The sequence below is a fragment of the Hyperolius riggenbachi genome, chromosome 5 (assembly GCF_040937935.1).
Source record: "Hyperolius riggenbachi isolate aHypRig1 chromosome 5, aHypRig1.pri, whole genome shotgun sequence".
In the NCBI taxonomy this organism is placed as follows: domain Eukaryota; kingdom Metazoa; phylum Chordata; class Amphibia; order Anura; family Hyperoliidae; genus Hyperolius; species Hyperolius riggenbachi.
Window position 1 is genome coordinate 331,083,458 of NC_090650.1, and position 21,428 is coordinate 331,104,885.

Consider the following 21,428-nt stretch of genomic DNA (forward strand, 5'->3'; position numbering starts at 1 on the left):
ATCGCCGCAGAGCGGCGGCGATCAGGCAGCACACGCGGCTGGCAAAGTGCCGGCTGCGTGTGCTGCTTTTTATTTGAGGAAAATCGGCCCAGCAGGGCCTGAGCGGCAGCCTCCGGCGGTGATGGACGAGCTGAGCTTGTCCATACCGCTCAGGAGGTTAAGCACAGCTAGTTCTCATAATCATCTGCCGAGTCCAGGTAAAAATCATCCCTTATAGGAATGAATGCACCTCATAAAAATTATTCACACTATAATAAAAATTATTCACACTATAATAAAAATTTAATTGGATGCAGAATCCCAGTAGTGCATAGCCTCTGTACTTATAATAAGGCCCTTTAGCCGACACCACCCCCTATTTGAACTGTATCTTAGAACCAATTAGTTCCCCAATATATCCAACAACTCAAAACCATATATAATTGTCTCTATTAAGGATTCAAACATTACACAGTAAAGTTTGTGAGAATGACACACACGCCCCCACCCTCCCCCCTTGTATCTAATGGGGCTACTACATCCCTTTTACCCCACCAGTACCCTTTAGACCCCACTCTCATTAGACACGATCGTTAGGGCCCGTGTATCACCCCCACCAACTTATCTGTACAAACATTACAATCATCAATCCACATTGAATACATGGCCTGTTAGAATTCAACATTCACCCATCCCATACCAATTGGCCTCTCAGTGAACCTCAATCTTCTTTCAAATTGTAAAGAATATTATTATTATCCCAGTGCCCCCCACCACCTAGGACCAACAATCCTATACCCTCATCATTATTAGTGTGTCCACTAGCTCCTAAACTGATTCCATATTCCATTATATTTCCCCAATCCTAATCGTCTGCTATAAAACAATTAAGATCCAACTCTATGTTGAGCCCGCTGGGCCTCATTGTCTTCATTTGAAAAATCCATTTGGTCTCTAGTTTAGAAATTTCACGTATTTTGTGACATCCCCGCCACCTGTCGGTCAGTTTCTGAATTGCCCCAAAATGCATATGTGCTGGATTAGACCCATGTGCCTCTGCAAAATGTCTTGAAACACTGTGACTTGACAGACCTTTCTCAATATTTTTGACATGTTCATTAATCCTTGTTTTTAACATCCTTTTTGTCCGTCCGATGTATTGAAGTCCACATGGACACCAAATCAAATATACCACATGGGTACTGCCACATGTGATAAATTCTTTGATAGGAAAACTTTCGCCAGTGGTTGTAGATGTGTTTCGCAGTGATCTGCTAGCCTGAGCAGTCAGGCAAGGATTGCACTGTTTACACGGGAAGAACCCTTTCTGTCCCCACAATCCTGTCTGATTCTTTATTTTGGGCTCATCAATGCATGTTTTCACAAGACTTCTTTGAAAATTCCCAGCCCTCCTATAAATGAACTTAGGGCAGTTAGGGATTCTACTACCCAAAACTGGGTCATTACAAAGCAAACCCCAATATCTTTTTATTATCTGTTCGACTTCCCTATGCTGTGCATTATATTCAAAAATTACAGCAAAATCAAATTGGTCCCCTTTTGTTTTTTTGGGGTGATGCATTAGCATGTTATTCCTGTCAAATTCTTTGATCTTATTGATTTCCTGTCTTAGTGGATCTTCTTGATATCCTTTGTCTACAAAACGTTGCAATAACATCCCAGCTTGCTCCTCATAATCTGACATTTCCGTACAGTTCCTTCTGATTCTAGTGAACTGGCTTCTTGGTATACCTCTAAGCCAGTTCCTATGGTGGCAGCTTTTGATTGGGATGTAAGCGTTGTGATCTGTTTTCTTAAAAAAGGTTCTAGTGCCCAACTGATTCTCCTTTTTGTATAGAACCACATCCAAAAAATCTATCTGCCCCTTGTCCCATTTGGCTGATAACACAATCCCCTTTTCATTGTTGTTGAGCCAATTAATATAGCCTTCTAACTCTTCCACACTCCCTTTCCATACCCAGATCAGGTCGTCAATGTACCTCCTCCAGGTTTTGACCTGTTCACTTTGTGGCTGGGACAAAATCCCCAACTCCCAGTCATCCATGAAAATATTTGCCACACTGGGTGCATATTTTGCCCCCATGGCACAATTTAGCGTTTGAAGATAATAGTGATCCCCGTAACAAAAGTAATTGTGAATGAGAGAAAAATATAATAATTTTAAAATAAACTCAATTTGCTCGGTTTTTAACTCCGTATAGACATTCAATGCCTGCTTAACCGTTCTAATAGCTTCTTCATGTGGAATAATGGTGTATTATTCACTTACATCAGCTGTAACCAACAAATCATCTTCCTCCACCACCATTGTGCTAATAGTTTGTAATAGTTGTTTGGTATCCCTGAGAAGTAATGTTAGTTTCCTTACAACCGGCTGTAGGTAGGAATCAATATACTCCCCAACTCTTTGGTTGAGGGATCCAATCCCACTCACAATGGGACATCCTGGGGGTTCCACCAAACTTTTGTGAATTTTTGGATTGTGGTAAATCACCGGGACTCTAGGGGCATCAATCACTAAATATTTAAATTCAGCGTCATTTAAGATCTCTTGCTGCAGTACTTCCTTAAGTATCTCTTTTAATTCATTCATATGTGTCATTGTTGGATCACCTCTCAATTTCTTATACGTTGAATGATCTCCAAGGATTCGCTCCATTTCCATCCTATATTGATCTGTTTTCATAACGACCACTCCTCCCCCATTGTCAGCAGGTCTAATCAACACATCTTTCCTCTGGCTTAGTTCCCTAATTGCTTTCAATTCCCTTCCACTTTGTTTGACTTGGATCTTCTCTATATCTTTCAGCACCATATTTTTAAACACCTGTATGGTACTGTCCTTGGAGTTGTCCGGGGGATTGAATTAGTGTTGGGCGAACAGTGTTCCCCACTGTTCGGGTTCTGCAGAACATCACCCTCTTCGGGTGATGTTCGGGTTCGGCCGAACACCTGATGGTGTTCGGCCAAACTGTTCGGCCATATGGCCGAACTAAGAGCGCATGGCCGAACGTTACCCGAACGTTCGGCTAGCGCTGTGATTGGCCGAACGGGTCACGTGTAGTGTTGGGCGAACATCTAGATGTTCGGGTTCGGGCCGAACATGGCCGCGATGTTCGGGTGTTCGAGCCGAACTCCGAACATAATGGAAGTCAATGGGGACCCGAACTTTCGTGCTTTGTAAAGACTCCATATATACTACATACCCCAAATTTACAGGGTATATGCACCTTGGGAGTGGGTACAAGAGGAAAAAAAATTAGCAAAAAGAGCTTATAGTTTTTGAGAAAATCGATTTTAAAGTTTCAAAGCGAAAACTGTCTTTTAAATGCGGGAAATGTCTGTTTCCTTTGCACAGGTAACATGCTTTTTGTCGGCATGCAGTCATAAATGTAATACATATAAGAGGTTCTAGGAAAAGGGACCGGTAACGCTAACCCAGCAGCAGCACACGTGATGGAACAGGAGGAGGGTGGCGCAGGAGGAGAAGGCCACGCTTTGAGACACAACAACTAAGGCCTTGCATGAGGACAAGAAGCGTGCGGATAGCAATTTGCGTTTTGTCGCCATGCAGTCATAAATGTAATACAGATGAGAGGTTCAATAAACAGGGTCCGGAAACGCTAACCCATCACAGATGTTCATTGTTCATGTTACTTGGCTGGGGTCCGGGAGTGTTGCGTAGTCGTTTCCAATCCAGGATTGATTCATTTTAATTTGAGTCAGACGGTCTGCATTTTTTGTGGAGAGGCGGATACGCCGATCTGTGACAATGCCTCCGGCAGCACTGAAACAGCGTTCCGACATAACGCTGGCTGCCGGGCAAGCCAGCACCTCTATTGCGTACATTGCCAGTTTGTGCCAGGTGTCTAGCTTCGATACCCAATAGTTGAAGGGTGCAGATGGATTGTTCAACACAGCTATGCCATCTGACATGTAGTCCTTGACCATCTTCTCCAGGTGATCGGTGTTGGAGGTGGATCTGCACGCTTGCTGTTCTGTGTGCTGCTGCATGGGTGTCAGAAAATTTTCCCACTCCAAGGACACTACCGATACCATTCCCTTTTGGGCACTAGCTGCGGCTTGTGTTGTTTGCTGCCCTCCTGGTCGTCCTGGGTTTGCGGAAGTCAGTCTGTTGGCGAACAACTGGCTAGAGGAGGGTGAGGATGTCAATCTCCTCTTTAAAGTCTCCACAAGGGCCTGCTGGTATTCTTCCATTTTGACCTGTCGGACTCTTTCTTCAAGCAGTTTTGGAACATTGTGTTTGTACCGTGGATCCAGAAGGGTATAAACCCAGTAATTGGTGTTGTCCAGAATGCGCACAATGCGTGGGTCGCGTTCAATGCAGTCCTAGGCCGAAGAGGTCATAGCCTAGGGTCACAAAAACCTGTTTATTTGGGCTATTTCAATGGTAGTGATGGTGACGTACATAAATCTCAGCCATGGCCGTTAGCAACGTCTGAATTTCACGAAATGTCTCATGCAGGTAGAAGACATATTGTTAGACTTGGATTCCAAAGATGGGGTCCCTACATCTCTGCAAACCAGAGTTACAGGGGTCCAAAATTGGTAAAATCCCCTATAGGCTTTCATTGGGCCTCCTATTTACAGTTCCAAAATCTCACATCTTTTCAAAGGGCAATTGATCAGCAGTGGCAAATTTTCTAGCATTGTAGGGACCCTTAAGGGGGAACATGACTGGTGAGTTTCGGGCCCCTAGGCCAAAGAGGTCATAGCCTAGGGTCACAAAAACCTGTTTATTTGGGTTATTTCAATGGTAGTGATGGTGACGTACATAAATCTCAGCCATGGCCGTTAGCAACGTCTGAATTTCACGAAATGTCTCATGCAGGTAGAAGACATATTGTTAGACTTGGATTCCAAAGATGGGGTCCCTACATCTCTGCAAACCAGAGTTACAGGGGTCCAAAATTGGTAAAATCCCCCATAGACTTTCATTGCCTCCCTATTTCACTTTCCAAAATCTCACATCTTTTCAAAGGGCAATGGCTCAGCAGTACCAAATTTTCTAGCATTGTAGGGACCCTTAGGGGGAACATGACTGGTGAGTTTCGGGCCCCTAGGCCAAAGAGGTCATAGCCTAGGGTCACAAAAACCTGTTTATTTGGGCTATTTCAATGGTAGTGATGGTGACGTACATAAATCTCAGCCATGGCCGTTAGCAACGTCTGAATTTCACGAAATGTTTCATGCAGGTAGAAGACATATTGTTAGACTTGGATTCCAAAGATGGGGTCCCTACATCTCTGCAAACCAGAGTTACAGGGGTCCAAAATTGGTAAAATCCCCCATAGACTTTCAGTGCCTCCCTATTTCACTTTCCAAAATCTCACATCTTTTCAAAGGGCAATGGCTCAGCAGTACCAAATTTTCTAGCATTATAGGGACCCTTAGGGGGAACATGACTGGTGAGTTTCGGGCCCCTAGGCCAAAGAGGTGATAGCCTAGGGTCACAAAAACCTGTTTATTTGGGCTATTTCAATGGTAGTGATGGTGACGTACATACATCTCAGCTATGGCCGTTAGCAACGTCTGAATTTCACGAAATGTCTCATGCAGGTAGAAGACATATTGTTAGACTTGGATTCCAAAGATGGGGTCCCTACATCTCTGCAAACCAGAGTTACAGGGGTCCAAAATTGGTAAAATCCCCCATAGACTTTCATTGCCTCCCTATTTCACTTTCCAAAATCTCACATCTTTTCAAAGAGCAATGGCTCAGCAGTACCAAATTTTCTAGCATTGTAGGGACCCTTAGGGGGATCATGACTGGTGAGTTTTGCCACTGCTGAGCCATTGCCCTTTGAAATGGTGTGAGATTTTGGAACGGTAAATAGTAGGCCCAATGAAAGCCTATGGGGGGATTTTACCAATTTTGGACCCCTGTAACTCTGGTTTGCAGAGATGTAGGGACCCCATCTTTGGAATCCAAGTCTAACAATATGTCTTCTACCTGCATGAGACATTTCGTGAAATTCAGACGTTGCTAACGGCCATAGATGAGATTTATGTACGTCACCATCACTACCATTGAAATAGCCCAAATAAACAGGTTTTTGTGACCCTAGGCTATGACCTCTTTGGCCTAGGGGCCCGAAACTCACCAGTCATGTTTCCCCTAAGGGTCCCTACAATGCTAGAAAATTTGGTACTGCTGAGCCATTTCTCTTTGAAAAGATGTGAGATTTTAGAAAGTGAAATAGGGAGGCAATGAAAGTCTATGGGGGATTTTACCAATTTTGGACCCCTGTAACTCTAGTTTGCAGAGATGTAGGGACCCCATCTTTGGAATCCAAGTCTAACAATATGTCTTCTACCTGCATGAGACATTTCGTGAAATTCAGACGTTGCTAACGGCCATAGCTGAGATTTATGTACGTCACCATCACTACCATTGAAATAGCCCAAATAAACAGGTTTTTGTGACCCTAGGCTATGACCTCTTTGGCCTAGGGGCCCGAAACTCACCAGTCATGTTCCCCCTAAGGGTCCCTACAATGCTAGAAAATTTGGTACTGCTGAGCCATTGCCCTTTGAAAAGATGTGAGATTTTGGAAAGTGAAATAGGGAGGCAATGAAAGTCTATGGGGGATTTTACCAATTTTGGACCCCTGTAACTCTGGTTTGCAGAGATGTAGGGACCCCATCTTTGGAATCCAAGTCTAACAATATGTCTTCTACCTGCATGAGACATTTCGTGAAATTCAGACGTTGCTACCGGCCATGGCTGAGATTTATGTACGTCACCATCACTACCATTGAAATAGCCCAAATAAACAGGTTTTTGTGACCCTAGGCTATGACCTCTTCGGCCTAGGACTGCATTGAACGCGACCCAGGCATTGTGCGCATTCTGGACAACACCAATTACTGGGTTTATACCCTTCTGGATCCACGGTACAAACACAATGTTCCAAAACTGCTTGAAGAAAGAGTCCGACAGGTCAAAATGGAAGAATACCAGCAGGCCCTTGTGGAGACTTTAAAGAGGAGATTGACATCCTCCCCCTCCTCTAGCCAGTTGTACGCCGACAGACTGACTTCCGCAAACCCAGGACGACCAGGAGGGCAGCAAACAACACAAGCCGCAGCTAGTGCCCAAAAGGGAATGGTATCGGCAGTGTCCTTGGAGTGGGAAAATTTTCTGACACCCATGCAGCAGCACACAGAACAGCAAGCGTGCAGATCCACCTCCAACACCGATCGCCTGGAGAAGATGGTCAAGGACTACATGTCAGATGGCATAGCTGTGTTGAACAATCCATCTGCACCCTTCAACTATTGGGTATCGAAGCTAGACACCTGGCACAAACTGGCAATGTACGCAATAGAGGTGCTGGCTTGCCCGGCAGCCAGCGTTATGTCGGAACGCTGTTTTAGTGCTGCCGGAGGCATCGTCACAGATCGGCGTATCCGCCTCTCCACAAAAAATGCAGACCGTCTGACTCAAATTAAAATGAATCAATCCTGGATTGGAAACGACTACGCAACACTCCCGGACCCCAACCAAGTAACATGAACAATGAACATCTGTGATGGGTTAGCGTTTCCGGTCCCTGTTTATTGAACCTCTCATCTGTATTAAATTTATGACTGCATGGCGACAAAACGCAAATTGCTATCCGCACGCTTCTTGTCCTCATGCAAGGCCTGGGTTGTTGTGTCTCAAAGCGTGGCCTTCTCCTCCTGCGCCACCCTCCTCCTGTTCCATCACGTGTGCTGCTGCTGGGTTAGCATTACCGGTCCCTTTTCCTCGAACCTCTTATATATATTACATTTATGACTGCATGCCGACAAAAAGCATGTTACCTGTGCAAAGAAAACAGACATTTCCCGCATTTAAAAGACAGTTTTCCCTTTGAAACTTTAAAATCGATTTTCTCAAAAACTATAAGCTCTTTTTGCTAAATTTTTTCCCCTCTTGTACCCACTCCCAAGGTGCACATACCCTGTAAATTTGGGGTATGTAGCATGTAAGGAGGCTTTACAAAGCACAAAAGTTCGGGTCCTCATTGACTTCCATTATGTTCGGAGTTCGGCTCGAACACCCGAACATCGCGGCCATGTTCGGCCTGTTCGGCCCGAACCTGAACATCTAGATGTTCGCCCAACACTAGATTGAATGTTGATTTATTCTTTAGAGAGGTATGCACATAAGTCCTATCTGAAAACCCATTGTTGGCCTTGGTGGTAGGGCCTTCTTTTGAAATGAAATACTTCTTGATGTTTAACTTCCTTACATATTTATTAACATCTATGAATGTTACAAATTTATTTAGCCCTTGTTGGGGTGCATATTTCAATCCCTTATCTAAAATTTTAAGTTCCATATCATTGAGGGGAACCCCACTGATATTGAAAATTCCTGCACCTTCTTTTACTTTCTTCGTTTTGCTATCTCCTCCTCCCCTTCTACCTCGTCTATTCCTCTTTTTCGCACAAACCTTTGGTTGTACTCTAGCTCGGCCCAATTGGTTCTCGGTGACTGCCCCCCCCCCCCCCCCCAAAAAAAAATGATGGTGTATAGTTTCTGCTGTTTGTCTTTCTAATGGTTCAAACCGATTAAATGTAGGTAGATATTCTTCTTTATATTCTCTCCCTTGCTGTTGCTGATATTGCTGATCATAGTGACGATCATATTGATCATATCTCCTATTTGACTCATAACGTGATTGGTTGGTCATCTTATATCCTTCCCCCGGATTCCCACGAAAACTGCTCTTTCCTTTCCTTTATTGTGGTTGTTGTCATTCATCATCATATAATCGTTTGTTCCCTTGTAGGGGCCTATTCCTTGGCTACTGTTGAACCTGGGGATATTGCCTTTGCCTATTGGATCCCCTTTCCTGACCTCTGGGTACATGAATCTCATTTACTTGAACTAATTTTGCCTGTCGGGCCCCTCCGGGTATCTCACTGTTCACGGGATTGACCTCCTGTCCTGTATTAAGATTTTGACCCTGATTCCTCTTATCTTCATTTTTCTTTCTCTTAGTATGTTCTAACTGCCATTTGTACGCTGTTTTATTCTTATATTCTAGCCATTCATTTTGGAACCTCTTAATTTTAATATCACTAACCTCCTTCTCATTTTTTTGAATAATTTTAGTTAAAACTGCTGCATTTTCTGTAAACTCATCCTGTTCTTTGAATTCTTCCAACTTCTCCTTTAATTCATCAATTTCTTTCCCTAACCTCTCTAGTCTGTTCTCTTTCCTCTTACTTAAAATTTTCAATAATCCAATACCGCATTGGTTGAGATATTCCTCTAGTTCTTTATCTGTCTCATCATTCTCCTCACCATCCGTGGGGAGAATATCCCACCTGAAACGTCTAGGTATAACACCTTCTTTGGCATGTTTATTTAAACTTGCCAGGTCCCACCAAGCATTGGTTTCTCTGACCATTAAGGTCTGAAGTTGTCTGAACAATGTGTCCAGGCCTTGCTGTTCAGTATCCGGCTCCTTCACAAACAGCCTATCTACATCAATAATTCCTCGCCTGCGAATATTAAACATATCCATTCCTATGAGTTTGCAGCACAACCACTGACACCAAACAAAGATTATAGATAAGTGGCTAGTGCGCTCCTCTAACTTACACCTTCTAACTAATGTAGCTATAATAGCTCTTAAACAGGCTCTAACAGGCTTTCAATAGGTTAATCGGCAAACTATTGTGTAAAGTGCTGGATCGCTGCACCATGAGGGGTGTCGCCACCCTATTAAATTAGCATACAAAGGTGAAGCGCTCAACAGTACTTACATATTCTCGTATTACAAAAAATTGTAAATTATGTCTTAGAATAACAAATAGACACTGAATTACTTCTCCCTATGAGTTGCTATGGCTCAGAGTGGTAATAGTATTTAATGTGGCTGGAGATTTGAGCGGCAGCAGGAAGTGTCGACATTCAGTTCACCCTGTGCCCAATTCACCAGTTGCAGAATGATAGATCGCCCTTGGATTCCCCAGATTCCAACCCCTAAACTGTCAATTTAACTGTGAGAGATTTTTAGAGCTTCATGAGATATCCAGTTAGGCTTTGTTTTTTTCCTTTTTTTCCTGTCTCCCTCACATGGGGAGGGTCATTCTCTTTTGTAAGGTAACCATTCAATCACCAAAATAAAAAACTACATGCTGCACACACACATGTCCACAATGGTTGTTCCGGGTGCATTTAGGGGACAGAACACCAGACCCATATGCTTCAAATCCTATATAATAATGTGCTTGTGTCTCTGCGTCCCATGTCCCTGTGTCAGTGCTTTTGCGCTACTGTGCATGTGCTGCACTGACAGCCGGTGGGACAGGATTGAGGACAACCAGGCGGGCGGGCGTGTGTGCGCGCTTCTACCGGGCAAACAAGGAGGAGGACGGCATGGGAGCGATCGGTGCGGAGGGGGCTGCAGGAAGCCCTAGGTATGTATAAACGTTTATATTCTTAGATCTCAGGTACACTTTAAATTACAACTGAAGCGAGCGGGATGTGGAGACTGACATTTGTATTTCCTTTTAAGCAATACCAGTTGCCTGGCTAATCTGCTGATCCTCTGCCTCTAATACTTTTTTTATTAGCAAGATTATTTATGTTCATATATTTTAGATGCTATTCATATACTGGAAACCAGCAGAGTGGAAAACAACAACTGTCCATTGGCTCAGGATGTGATGTCGTTGAATCAGTGCAGCACGAGTTCCTCCATGCTCTGGGATTTTATCATGAACAGTCACGATCTGACCGAAATGATTATGTGACCATTGAGAAGGCAAACATCAAACATGGTAAGATGAAAAGTTGTGTACAGTATAAAGGTGTCCCATAAACAGTACAATTTTAGTAAATGATTGACTTTCTGATCTGATAGTTGGAACTGGTTTGGTTAAAATTAGAGGATGCTGATGTTGTCTATTTGACATTAAACAATCGTATAATCGATGGAAATGTTAACAGTTCTATGGATCAATTTTATCTTAAGTGTTTGGATTGGTTATAGTTTTAATCCTATCTATGGGGGCAATCGATGCTTTTTCTTCTGATTTCTATTATTGAATCAAAAGGGTTGTTCAGAAAAGAAAGCTGTAAGGTTTACACCCCCTAGTGACCAGGCCATTTTTTACAATTGAGCACTTCACATCTTAAACAGTTTATTGCTCAGTCATACAACTTAGCACCCAATTGAATCTTACCTTCTTTTGTTGCCACCAATAGAGCTTTCTTATGGTGGTCTCTGCTGCTGCAATCTTTTTTTTTTATTAATTATAAAAGATTATAAGGTTGTTTTTTTTTAAAGCCCTGTTTCTTTGATGCCCTCTCCCCCCCCCCCCCCAAATTGGCCCTAGACTGAAATCCATACAATATACTACCCATACATAGGCATTAGCCTATGTATGGGTTCACGTTGTGAGCCCTTGCTAGGAACATTAAGGGGGCAGGTCTGTCCCCTGTACAGCGTTGCACTAGATCGCAGTGCGGTACACATAAAAATTTGCCTTTTTCAATCTCAGCCTGCCATCTCCGATCGCAGCTGGCAGGCTGCATTCGTGCAAGCGCTCGTTCCCTACTAATCTCGCAAGGACCGCCATGATGCCAGTTGGCCTTAGGCGGTCCTGTGCCTGGTGCGCTCCCACCACCCATCGGCGTGAGGCAGTTGGGAGCTGGTTAAGTATGTGTACAGCATGTCTGTTTTTATGAGAAAATATGTATTGCCCGAGAGCATTGTTCTCCACACTCAACCTGCCCACCACCCGTTACTCATGTGCCACTGCCCATATGTAACGCCAGCTGTGCACTTCTTGGATTATGATCCTGTAGCCAGGAGCAATCTATGCATGCATAGTATCAATTTTTTCTAACTGAGAAGGCGCAGAACGCTTCTGGTGACAGGAACGCGATGGAAGAGGCACATGGCACGGAGTTAACCTTCGGTTATTGCAAGTGTGTAAGTACCTTTAGACTTTACATCACCATCACTAAATATCAAAAAGAACAATGCTTTGTCATCCAATTCTCCAGGCGTGCAATTAACCCTCTAAGATTATCGATCGCTTAGACAGTATCAAAGTTCAATATATAGGAGCACAATTTTGTGGGAAACAAAAGGAAAACTCCTCTAAGGCCTAGTGCACACCAGAGCGGTTCAGCTGCGTTTTGCGATCCGCTTGCGGCTGCGGATCCGCTAGGGTAATGTATTTCAATGGGCTGGTGCACACCAGAACGGGAGGCGTTTTGCAGAAACGCATACTCCCGGGGTGAGGCATTTTTTGGATTGTGGATGCGTTTCTGCCTCAATGTTAAGTATAGGAAAAACGCAAACCGCTCTGAAAAACGCCTGTTCAGAGCGGATTTGCCGGCGTTTTTGTTACAGAAGCTGTTCAGTAACAGCTTTACTGTAACAATATATGGAATCTACTACACCAAAACCGCTACACAAAACCGCAAAACGCTAGCTGAAACGCTACAGAAAAAGAAGAAAAAGCGTTTCAAAATCTGCTAGCATTTTGCGGATCTGCTAGCGGTTTTTGGTGTGCACCAGGCCTTTGTGCATATCACACAATTATTATTATTATATTTTTTTTTGAAAACTGCAGAATGGTTCCTCTGATCAGGAAGATTACAGTTCCTTATAATAGTCCTCAAAGGCCTTGGCTATGGGATTGAGGTCAGAAGCGGTTACCCCATTTCTACCAGCAATCACATAAATTGACCTCTTGTTTGAAAATCCTTTTGTTTTGTAGGAGTATGTGAAGCTTGTTGCCCCTATCATAATACAATTAATTAGCCCATGTAAAGCTTTCTTAGCTCTCTGAGTTTGTTAAACACAAGGGTACTGTAAATAAAACTAAACTGTTAATCACAAACTAACATTGTTTTGCTATATTTTAGGCAATGAACACAATCTTGACTCCTTCAGTGATAAAGTTTCAAGCTTTCTGAATGTTCCCTATGATTATACGTCGATAATGCACTATGACAAGACTGCATTCCAGAGAGGCAGCCTGCCTACCATCATACCCAAGAAGCCCCAATATCTTAATATCATTGGAAAACAAATGGATTTTAGTGAAAGAGATACCTTGAAGCTAAACAGACTGTACAACTGCAGTAAGTTCTTTAAAAATTTGCAACGAGAATTGACCTACTTCAAAACGAAACATTTTATTATTTAAAACATACTTGACCTGAGCCAAAACTACCTAAGAACAGCTCAGATACACATACCTCTTTGGGCCCATATGGAATTTTGTTTTTCACCTGCGTTTTCTCCTAGGAAATAATTTTTCATCTTCGATTTTAAATAACTTTACATCATTTTCAATTAAAAACGTTCTATCAAAATTATTTTGAGAATATGCTTTCTGGATGCTTAAAGGGCATTTTATTCACGAGTTTAAAGATATCACCTAGGAGAAAACTCAGGAGAAAAAGTGAATTGCATATGTCCCTCTGTGTTGTTCATTCCTCTCCTCGTTCCCCATGGACCCCTTAATCACTCCTTGAAAAATTTGAGTTTTGGCTAAAGTTAATTTTTCAGACAGGAAGGGGCAGTCTTGCTCTGTTGCTCTCTACAATCACCCTCCCATTTCCTCTGCTTCCATGCCCCATACGCTGCTCTTAAAGGAATCATCAGGGGAAAAAAGCAAAAATCAGCTTTACTCACCTGGGGCTTCTCCAGCCCCTTGCAGCCGACTGTCCCATGTTGACCGCTCTGCTCTCCGCCGCCGTCCCGAGCTCCCCACATGGTACAGAGGCCAACTTCGAGGTCGTCCTTACTGCACCTGCATGAAGCGCCGCTGTCAATCAAGGCCACGTTGTCTGTGGCTTACTGGTAGTTCTGCACCTGTGCAGTAAGCCACAGACAACGTGGCCTTGATTGACAGCGGTGCTTCACGCAGGTGCAGTAAGGACGACCTCACGGTCGGCCTCTGCACCGTGCAGGGAGCCCGGGACGGCGGCAGAGAGCGTAGCGGTCAGCGTGGGACAGCCGACTGTCCCACGCTGACCGATACGCTCTCTGCCGCCGTCCTGGGCTCCCCACACGGTGCAGAGGCCGACCATGAGGGGGCAGGAGAAAGCCCCAGGTGAGTAAAGCTGATTTTTTAAGTATATATCCACAGCGCTAGGCGATCACACTGATATCTGCAGTCACACCACAGTGTATATTCTCAGACAGTGACCATCACCAAAGATAAAACCATCAACAGGTCACTCACTGTCCTTAAAAGCATTATATTTTAATAAAAATCCAAACAGTAACACGTATACAATATCTTACTTTAGGGGTCCCTTTGACAGAGACCCTTAGTACTAATAAGCATATAGTGTATACCAATACACAAAAAAAGTTTCACGATCTCCTGTACATTTGCCCAGTCTCCAGTTGCCGTTCCTGGCAACGGCAACTGGAGACTGGGCAAATGTACAAGAGATTGTGAGACTGTGGAGCTTGTGACACCTATTGTGGATAAGGTCATCCTGAGCAACTGGTGAAAGACACATAGAGGAATTTTGAGTTGGAGCAGTGCCTGTATTTCATTATAAAGCTGATTTTTGCTTTTTTCCCCTGATGATTCCTTTATGAGGAGGAAATGGGCGGGTCACAGCAGACCTGCCTCTCCCTCTCTGAAAATGTGACTTTAACTAAAAGTAAAATTTTTCAAGGAGTGGTTACGAATTGGGGGGAATAAGGATAGGAACAGACTTTGCTATGATAAAATTGGAGCACTTGTCTCCAGAGCACTTTCAGTTCCAACTGCTTTACCATGCTCAAAATTTTATTTTTGACACTCAACAATGTTATGCTACATTAATGTTCTCTTTAAATTTCAATTAATGCATGATTCCAAAATAACCTCATGGACCCAACGCCTAAAGTAGAGCTTTCTCTAGAATAAATCTTTTTAGCAGAACAAAGCAAATGGAATTTGATTTGGTTTAGCTGCTTTCCATTTGTTCTTAGCCTATATAGCCTAGCATCTGCTATTGGTTCTACAGACTGAATTTGGCACCTGCCTTTGGCTAGTCTTTTGCAAGTGTAGGTAGTGTTGGGCGAACAGTGTTCGCCACTGTTCGGGTTCTGCAGAACATCACCCTGTTCGGGTGATGTTCGAGTTCGGCCGAACACCTGACGGTGCTCGGCCAAACCGTTCGGCCACATGGCCGAACTAAGAGCGCATGGCCCAACGTTCCCCGAACGTTCGGCTAGCGCTGTGATTGGCCGAACGGGTCACGTGGTTCGGGCCCGAACGCGCTGTGATTGGCCGAACGGTCACGTGGTTCGGGTAAATAAATACCCGAACCACGTCATATCTCCGCCATTTCTCTGTGGGTTTAGCTTTGGGTAGGCAGGCAGGGTAGTTCGCTCTCCAGCCACGCTAGCCAGGGTCCCCCCCAGTCATTGTGTGTCGCTGCTGGGAACAGTAGTACACCGCTCGCTCAGCCACACTATATATAGCATTGTTTACTGCCACTGTGTACCTCGCTCAGCCACGCTATATATAGCATTGTGTTTTCTGACACTCTGTGTACACGGCTTAGCCTGGCTATATAGCATTGTGTGTACTGCCACTGTGCACCTCGCTCAGCCACGCTATATATAGCATTGTGTTTTCTGACACTCTGTGTACACGGCTTAGCCTGACTATATAGCATTGTGTGTACTGCCACTGTGTACCTCGCTCAGCCACGCTATATATAGCATTGTGTTTACTGCCACTCTGTGTACACGGCTCAGCCAGACTATATAGCATTGTGTGTACTGCCACTGTGCACCTCGCTCAGCCACGCTATATATAGCATTGTGTTTACTGCCACTCTGTGTACACCGCTCAGCCAGACTATATACCATTGTTTACTGACACTCTGTGTACACCGCTCAGCCAGACTATATAGCATTGTGTGTACTGCCACTGTGTACCTCGCTCAGCCACGCTATATATAGCATTGTGTTTACTGCCACTCTGTGTACACCACTCAGCCAGACTATATAGCATTGTGTGTACTGCCACTCTGTGTACACGGCTCAGCCAGACTATATAGCATTGTGTGTACTGCCACTCTGTGTACACGGCTCAGCCAGACTATATAGCATTGTGTGTACTGCCACTCTGTGTACACGGCTCAGCCAGACTATATAGCATTGTGTGTACTGCCACTCTGTGTACACGGCTCAGCCAGACTATATAGCATTGTGTGTACTGCCACTCTGTGTACACCGCTCAGCCAGACTATATAGCATTGCGTACTCTGCCAGTCAGTGTGTATATTGCTGGGATCAGTAATACTCCACTCACCGCCAACCACTATATGAGCTCACCATGAGTTCCTCAGAGACCTCCGCTGTGAGCAGCACTCCCAACAACAGCAACAGCCAACGCCCCACGCAAGCTATAACATCCACCCCAGCAGCCAGTGGTCAGCAGCAGCCCTCTCCGGAGGAGAATGTTGTGTCCATCGGTCCGTCGCCAGAACGATTAATGAGGGCTGCCATTGAGGAGATGATGGGGCCTGATGTGGAGGAGGAGGTCTGGCTCAGGCCAGCATCCCAAGTTAATGTTGAGGACGATGAGGGGTCTGTGTCTGGGCATGTTGGGGTGGCAGAGGTGGTGGGTGGGTCAGACTCAGGAGAAGAGTTGTATGATGAGGATGATGATCGGGACCATCTGTATGTGCCTCAGAGTCCGACCCCGGAAAACATGTTGTATCGTGTGTTTAGGTACTAAAATCTGCGTTCCCACTTCCCAGTACTGCCCGCAGTGCCCGGGTCCACGGATCCATATAATTTTTTGGGCAGCACTATCAAACTGTGGTACTATGAGTGAGTTGCCATGGTCCTTCTGTGCTGCCTGTCACACTCACCGTCTGTCTGCAGATGGATTGTTCAACACAGCTACGCCATCTGACATGTAGTCCTGGACCTTGACCATCTTCTCCAGGCGATTGGTGTTGGAGGATGTGGAACTGCCCGATTGCTGTTCTGTGGGCTGCTGCATGGGTGTCAGAAAATGTTCCCACTCCAAGGACACTGCCAATACCATTCCCTTTTCGGCACTAGCAGCAGCTTGTGTTCTTTGCTGCCCTCCTGGTCCTCCTGGGTTTGCTGAAGTCAGTCTGTCGGCGTACAACTGGCTAGAGAAGGAGGAGGATGTCAATCTCCTCTCTAAAGTCTCCATCCTCAAGGGCCTGCTGGAATTGTTCCATTTTTGACCTGTCTGACACTTTCTTCAATCAGTTTTTTAACATTGTGTTTGTATAAACTGGGTATAAACCCAGTAATTGGTGTTGTCCAGATTCCAGAATAATGAATAATAATGAATAGTGAATAATGCGCGGGCCGCGTTCAATGCAGTCTAGCATGAATTGAGCCATGTGTGCCAGAGAGTCCTGCCAGACTCCTCTGTCTTCATGTTCTTGTAAGCGTTGTGATTGTTGTGATGCACCATATTCGTCACCAGCATCACTTTCTTCCTCTTCTGCTGTCCTTTCCCGCTAAATTGTGGAAGTCCAACGTGCACCGCTCTGTCCCTCGGCAGTGGGGGCATCCAATTCCTGCTCCAACTCCAGCTGTTCCTCGTCCTGTTCTTTGTCATAGCTGGGACCAGCGTTTCCTGAGGCAGGTTGCCTGATGTTGGTATCATCACGCTGATCGTTTTCATCTTCAGAATCCCCCACTTGCATCATGCCAGCGGTTTCCATCTTCAACATTGATTTCTTCAGTAAACACAGCAGTGGTATTGTAATGCTGACTGTAGAGTTGTCACTGCTCAGTCACGCAACATGGATTGCTCAAAATTTTGGAGGACTTGGCAGAGATCCAACATGGTGGCCCAATCAGATCCACAGAAGCTTGGTAGCTACTAGCTGCTGGAATGCGCCTCGGCACTGCGCAAAAGCGTGCTAGCATGTGCAGCGTAGAATTCCAGCGCGTAGGCAGGGACATCACCCAGCGAGCGATGGTGCGCTAGATTGAAGCGCTCCTGCATCTCTTGGTGAGTCCTTCAGAAGCGGTACTGGACTTTTAACAATGTTTGTTTTTTTTTCCTTCAACAGAAGATCTGCCACGTTGGAGTGAGGAGGACGCCGCCGACCCCGACACCAAGCTGAACCCCGGCGAACTCCAAGCAGAGGATCTTCAGGAACCCTCAAGGCTTTGAGCAAGCTGAGGAGGATCAGCAGTCCCGACGAGACCTCTCCTCATGTGCGACTGAGTGCAGTGGAGCTCCCCAGAACAACCTCTCAGTTGTCACTTTGTCACTGGTCACTTTGTCACTTTGTCACTTTGTCATTTTGTCACTTTGTCAGTTGTCACTTTGTCACTGGTCACTTTGTCACTTTGTCATTTTGTCACTTGTCACTTGTCACTTCTCACTTTGTCACTTGTCACTTTGTCATTTTGTCACTTGTCACTTTGTCACTTGTCACTTCTCACTTTGTCACTTGTCACTTTGTCATTTTGTCATTTTGTCACTTTGTCACTGGTCACTTTGTCACTTGTCACTTGGTCACTTGTCCAGATGATCTCGGTACACCTCCTGAGATTCAAATTCCTGCACACATTGCTCTGGGATTTGGGTGTGATGAATGATGCATCTAACTGGCCACCGGAGGCAATTAAGGCCTTCAAAACATTGAAAGCAGCTTTCTGTTCCGCCCCCATTTTGCGTCATGTTGAGTTGTTGACGTCATGTTCATCCTCGGCCTCGCCTTGCATTTCAGTGCGGGGTGCATTTTCCACAGAAAAAGGTTGTGAATCCGGGCACAACATTTGTGGCTGTTCCATTGACCTTTCACAGGTAGAAGATTGTGGGGGTGGGAATAGCTCCTCCGAATAGCCCATTGTGTCCTGAAAACTACTCATTGCATTGCGTTGCGCACACATTTTTTTGTCCTCATGCAAGGCCTGAGTTGCACCTGAAAGCGTGGCCTTCTCCTCCTGCGCCTCCTCCTGTTCCATCACGTCTGCTGCTGCTGGGTTAGCGTTGACGCCCGGTCCCTGTTTATTGAACCTCTTATCTTTATTACATTTATGACTGCATGGCGGTAAAAAGCATGCTATCCGCACGCTTCTTGTCCTCATGCAAGGCCTGGGTTGTTGTGTTTCAAAAAGCATGGCCTTCTCCTCCTGCGCCTGCTCCTGTTCCATCACGTGTGCTGCTGCTGCTGGGTTAGCGTTACCGGTCCCTTTTAATGGAACCTCTTCTCTGTATTACATTTATGACTGCATGGCGACAAAAAGCATGTTACCTGTGCAAAGAAACATGACATTTTCCACATTTAAAAGACAGTTTTTCCTTTGAAACTTTACAATCAATTTTCTCAAAAACTATAAGCTCTTTTTCAAATATTTTTTTTCCTCTTGTACCCACTCCCAAGGTGCACATACCCTGCTAATTTGGGGTATGTAGCATGTAAGGAAGCTTTACAAAGCACGAAAGTTCGGGTCCCCATTGACTTCCATTATGTTCGGAGTTCGGCGCGAACACCCGAACATCGCGGCGATGTTCGGCGAACGTTCGCGAACCCGAACATCTAGGTGTTCGCCCAACACTAAGTGTAGGTGGCACATTTAATAGCTGGCGTTTGGTTATGCAAAAGCAAAGTGCTGATAACACACCAGAGAGGAAAGACAACTGAAGGTGAGTATCAGCTATGGTTAGACATTCAGGTTAGAAATTAATTTAGGCGGGCTAATGTTTGGGAATAGTGTATGGGTAGGTTACAGTTCTCACTTATGCTGGGTACACACGTTATGTTTTTCTGCTCGATTTTCCCACCCGATCATTTTTTCCGCTCGATTCTGCATTAGATTCTGTGCTCAATGCTCTTATCTTCGCTCGTTTTTCTTATCTTTTTTCATTCACTTTTATGATAAATCGAGCGCAGAATCAATCGGAAGGAATATTGGACATGCTGGATATTATCTATCGGATCCATCTATCGAGTGGAAAATCGTACCGTGTGTACCCAGCAATAGTGCTAGGTTAGGATTAGGTATTTAGTAAACACTGGATTTTACAAAGGGAGGTTAGGGTTGGGCTTCAGGGAAGGGAATTACATTAGAGGTAGAGAGAGATTAGGGTTAGGCATGAGAGATAAATTTACATTAGGGAAGGGGTTTAGATTAGTGGAAGGGTTAGGGTTAGGAAAGAGAAGGACATCAATTAGTGTTACTTGATTGCACAATAACAATCAGCAATCAGCTCCAGCAAGTGTTTGGTAGGTGACTACTGCTGACAGCAAACAATGTCCAAAGTTCAGATATTGCAGGATAATTCCTCATATATCTGCTTCACCGTGTATTTTCCATACATACGTTTCACCGTATAAAATTTATAGATTTTATAAACACGTGACCACCATCGCCAAATATAGGAGTTAAGGCTTACCAGCCGGAAAGATCCCACATTGTAAGGTTGTGCGTATAGCTTGATCAAGTCCAAGAGGCACAGCAATCTTCACAACTCCAAACTATAGACCAGTCCTCCAATATGGCATCCACAGATAATGTGCCAGAGTCTAGAGAAAAGAAGGAGCCTGCGCACCAAACCTTGTGGCACTCAACATTGAATGGGTACGGGGAGGAGTTGATCTAGCAAAGCAGACGGTGGCCTAATGCGCCAAAAGATAGAAGCTGCCTACAACTCCACAAGTATTGTTGGAGACCAGCACTACATCTGCCTACTGTGGAGTTCATTACTCCTTGAATGTTGAGTACCAGAAGGCTCGGTGTGCAGACTCTTTCTTTTCTCTAGACAGTGGTTCTCAAACTAAGGCCCACAGGCCAAATGTGGGCCCTTGAGGTTTTTTTTACCCTCCCCACACACACAAAATGTATTACTTATAGATGCGGTCAGCTACATCTTTAAAGGGACTCCGAGCAGTGCAGAAACTATGGAAAGATGCATATCATTTTAAAGCTCTCTTTCTCCTCTTTCCAATGATATATAAACCGCCGCCCTATGCCTTTTAGTTTTCGCTATTTTCGCGATTGAAATTGCCGCGGCCGCGATTTCAATCGCAAAAATAGAGAAAACTAAAAGGCGTAGGGTGACGATTTAGGTGTCGCCAGAAAGAGGAGAAAGAGAGCTTTAAAATGATATCCATCTTTCCGTAGTTATATTGTATTACACAGGGCGACTTTTTCCAAAAGTCAGCAGCTCCATTCTGCTGAATGGAGCTGCTGACACTGGGGAAAGTGTCGTCCTGTGTAATACAAGTAACTATGGAAAGATGGATGTCATTTTAAAGCTCTCTTTCTCCTCTTTCTGGCGACACCTAAATCGTCGCCCTACGCCTTTTAGTTTTCTCTATTTTCGTGATTGAAATCGTGGCTGCGGCAATTTCAATCGCGAAAATAGCAAAAACTAAAAGGCATAGGGCGATGGTTTATATATCATTGGAAAGAGGA

The 21,428-nt window shown here is 44.6% G+C and overlaps 1 protein-coding gene across 1 annotated transcript in view; it reads left to right on the forward strand.

Annotated features, from left to right (window-relative positions):
* LOC137519412 (meprin A subunit beta-like) overlaps nucleotides 1-21,428 on the forward strand; it is a 112,195-nt gene that overhangs the window by 24,733 nt on the left and 66,034 nt on the right. The window contains exons 3-4 of the mRNA XM_068238367.1: nucleotides 10,628-10,806; nucleotides 12,908-13,126. Of these exons, the coding sequence (XP_068094468.1) occupies nucleotides 10,628-10,806; nucleotides 12,908-13,126 (398 nt within the window). The remainder of the gene's footprint in view (nucleotides 1-10,627; nucleotides 10,807-12,907; nucleotides 13,127-21,428) is intronic.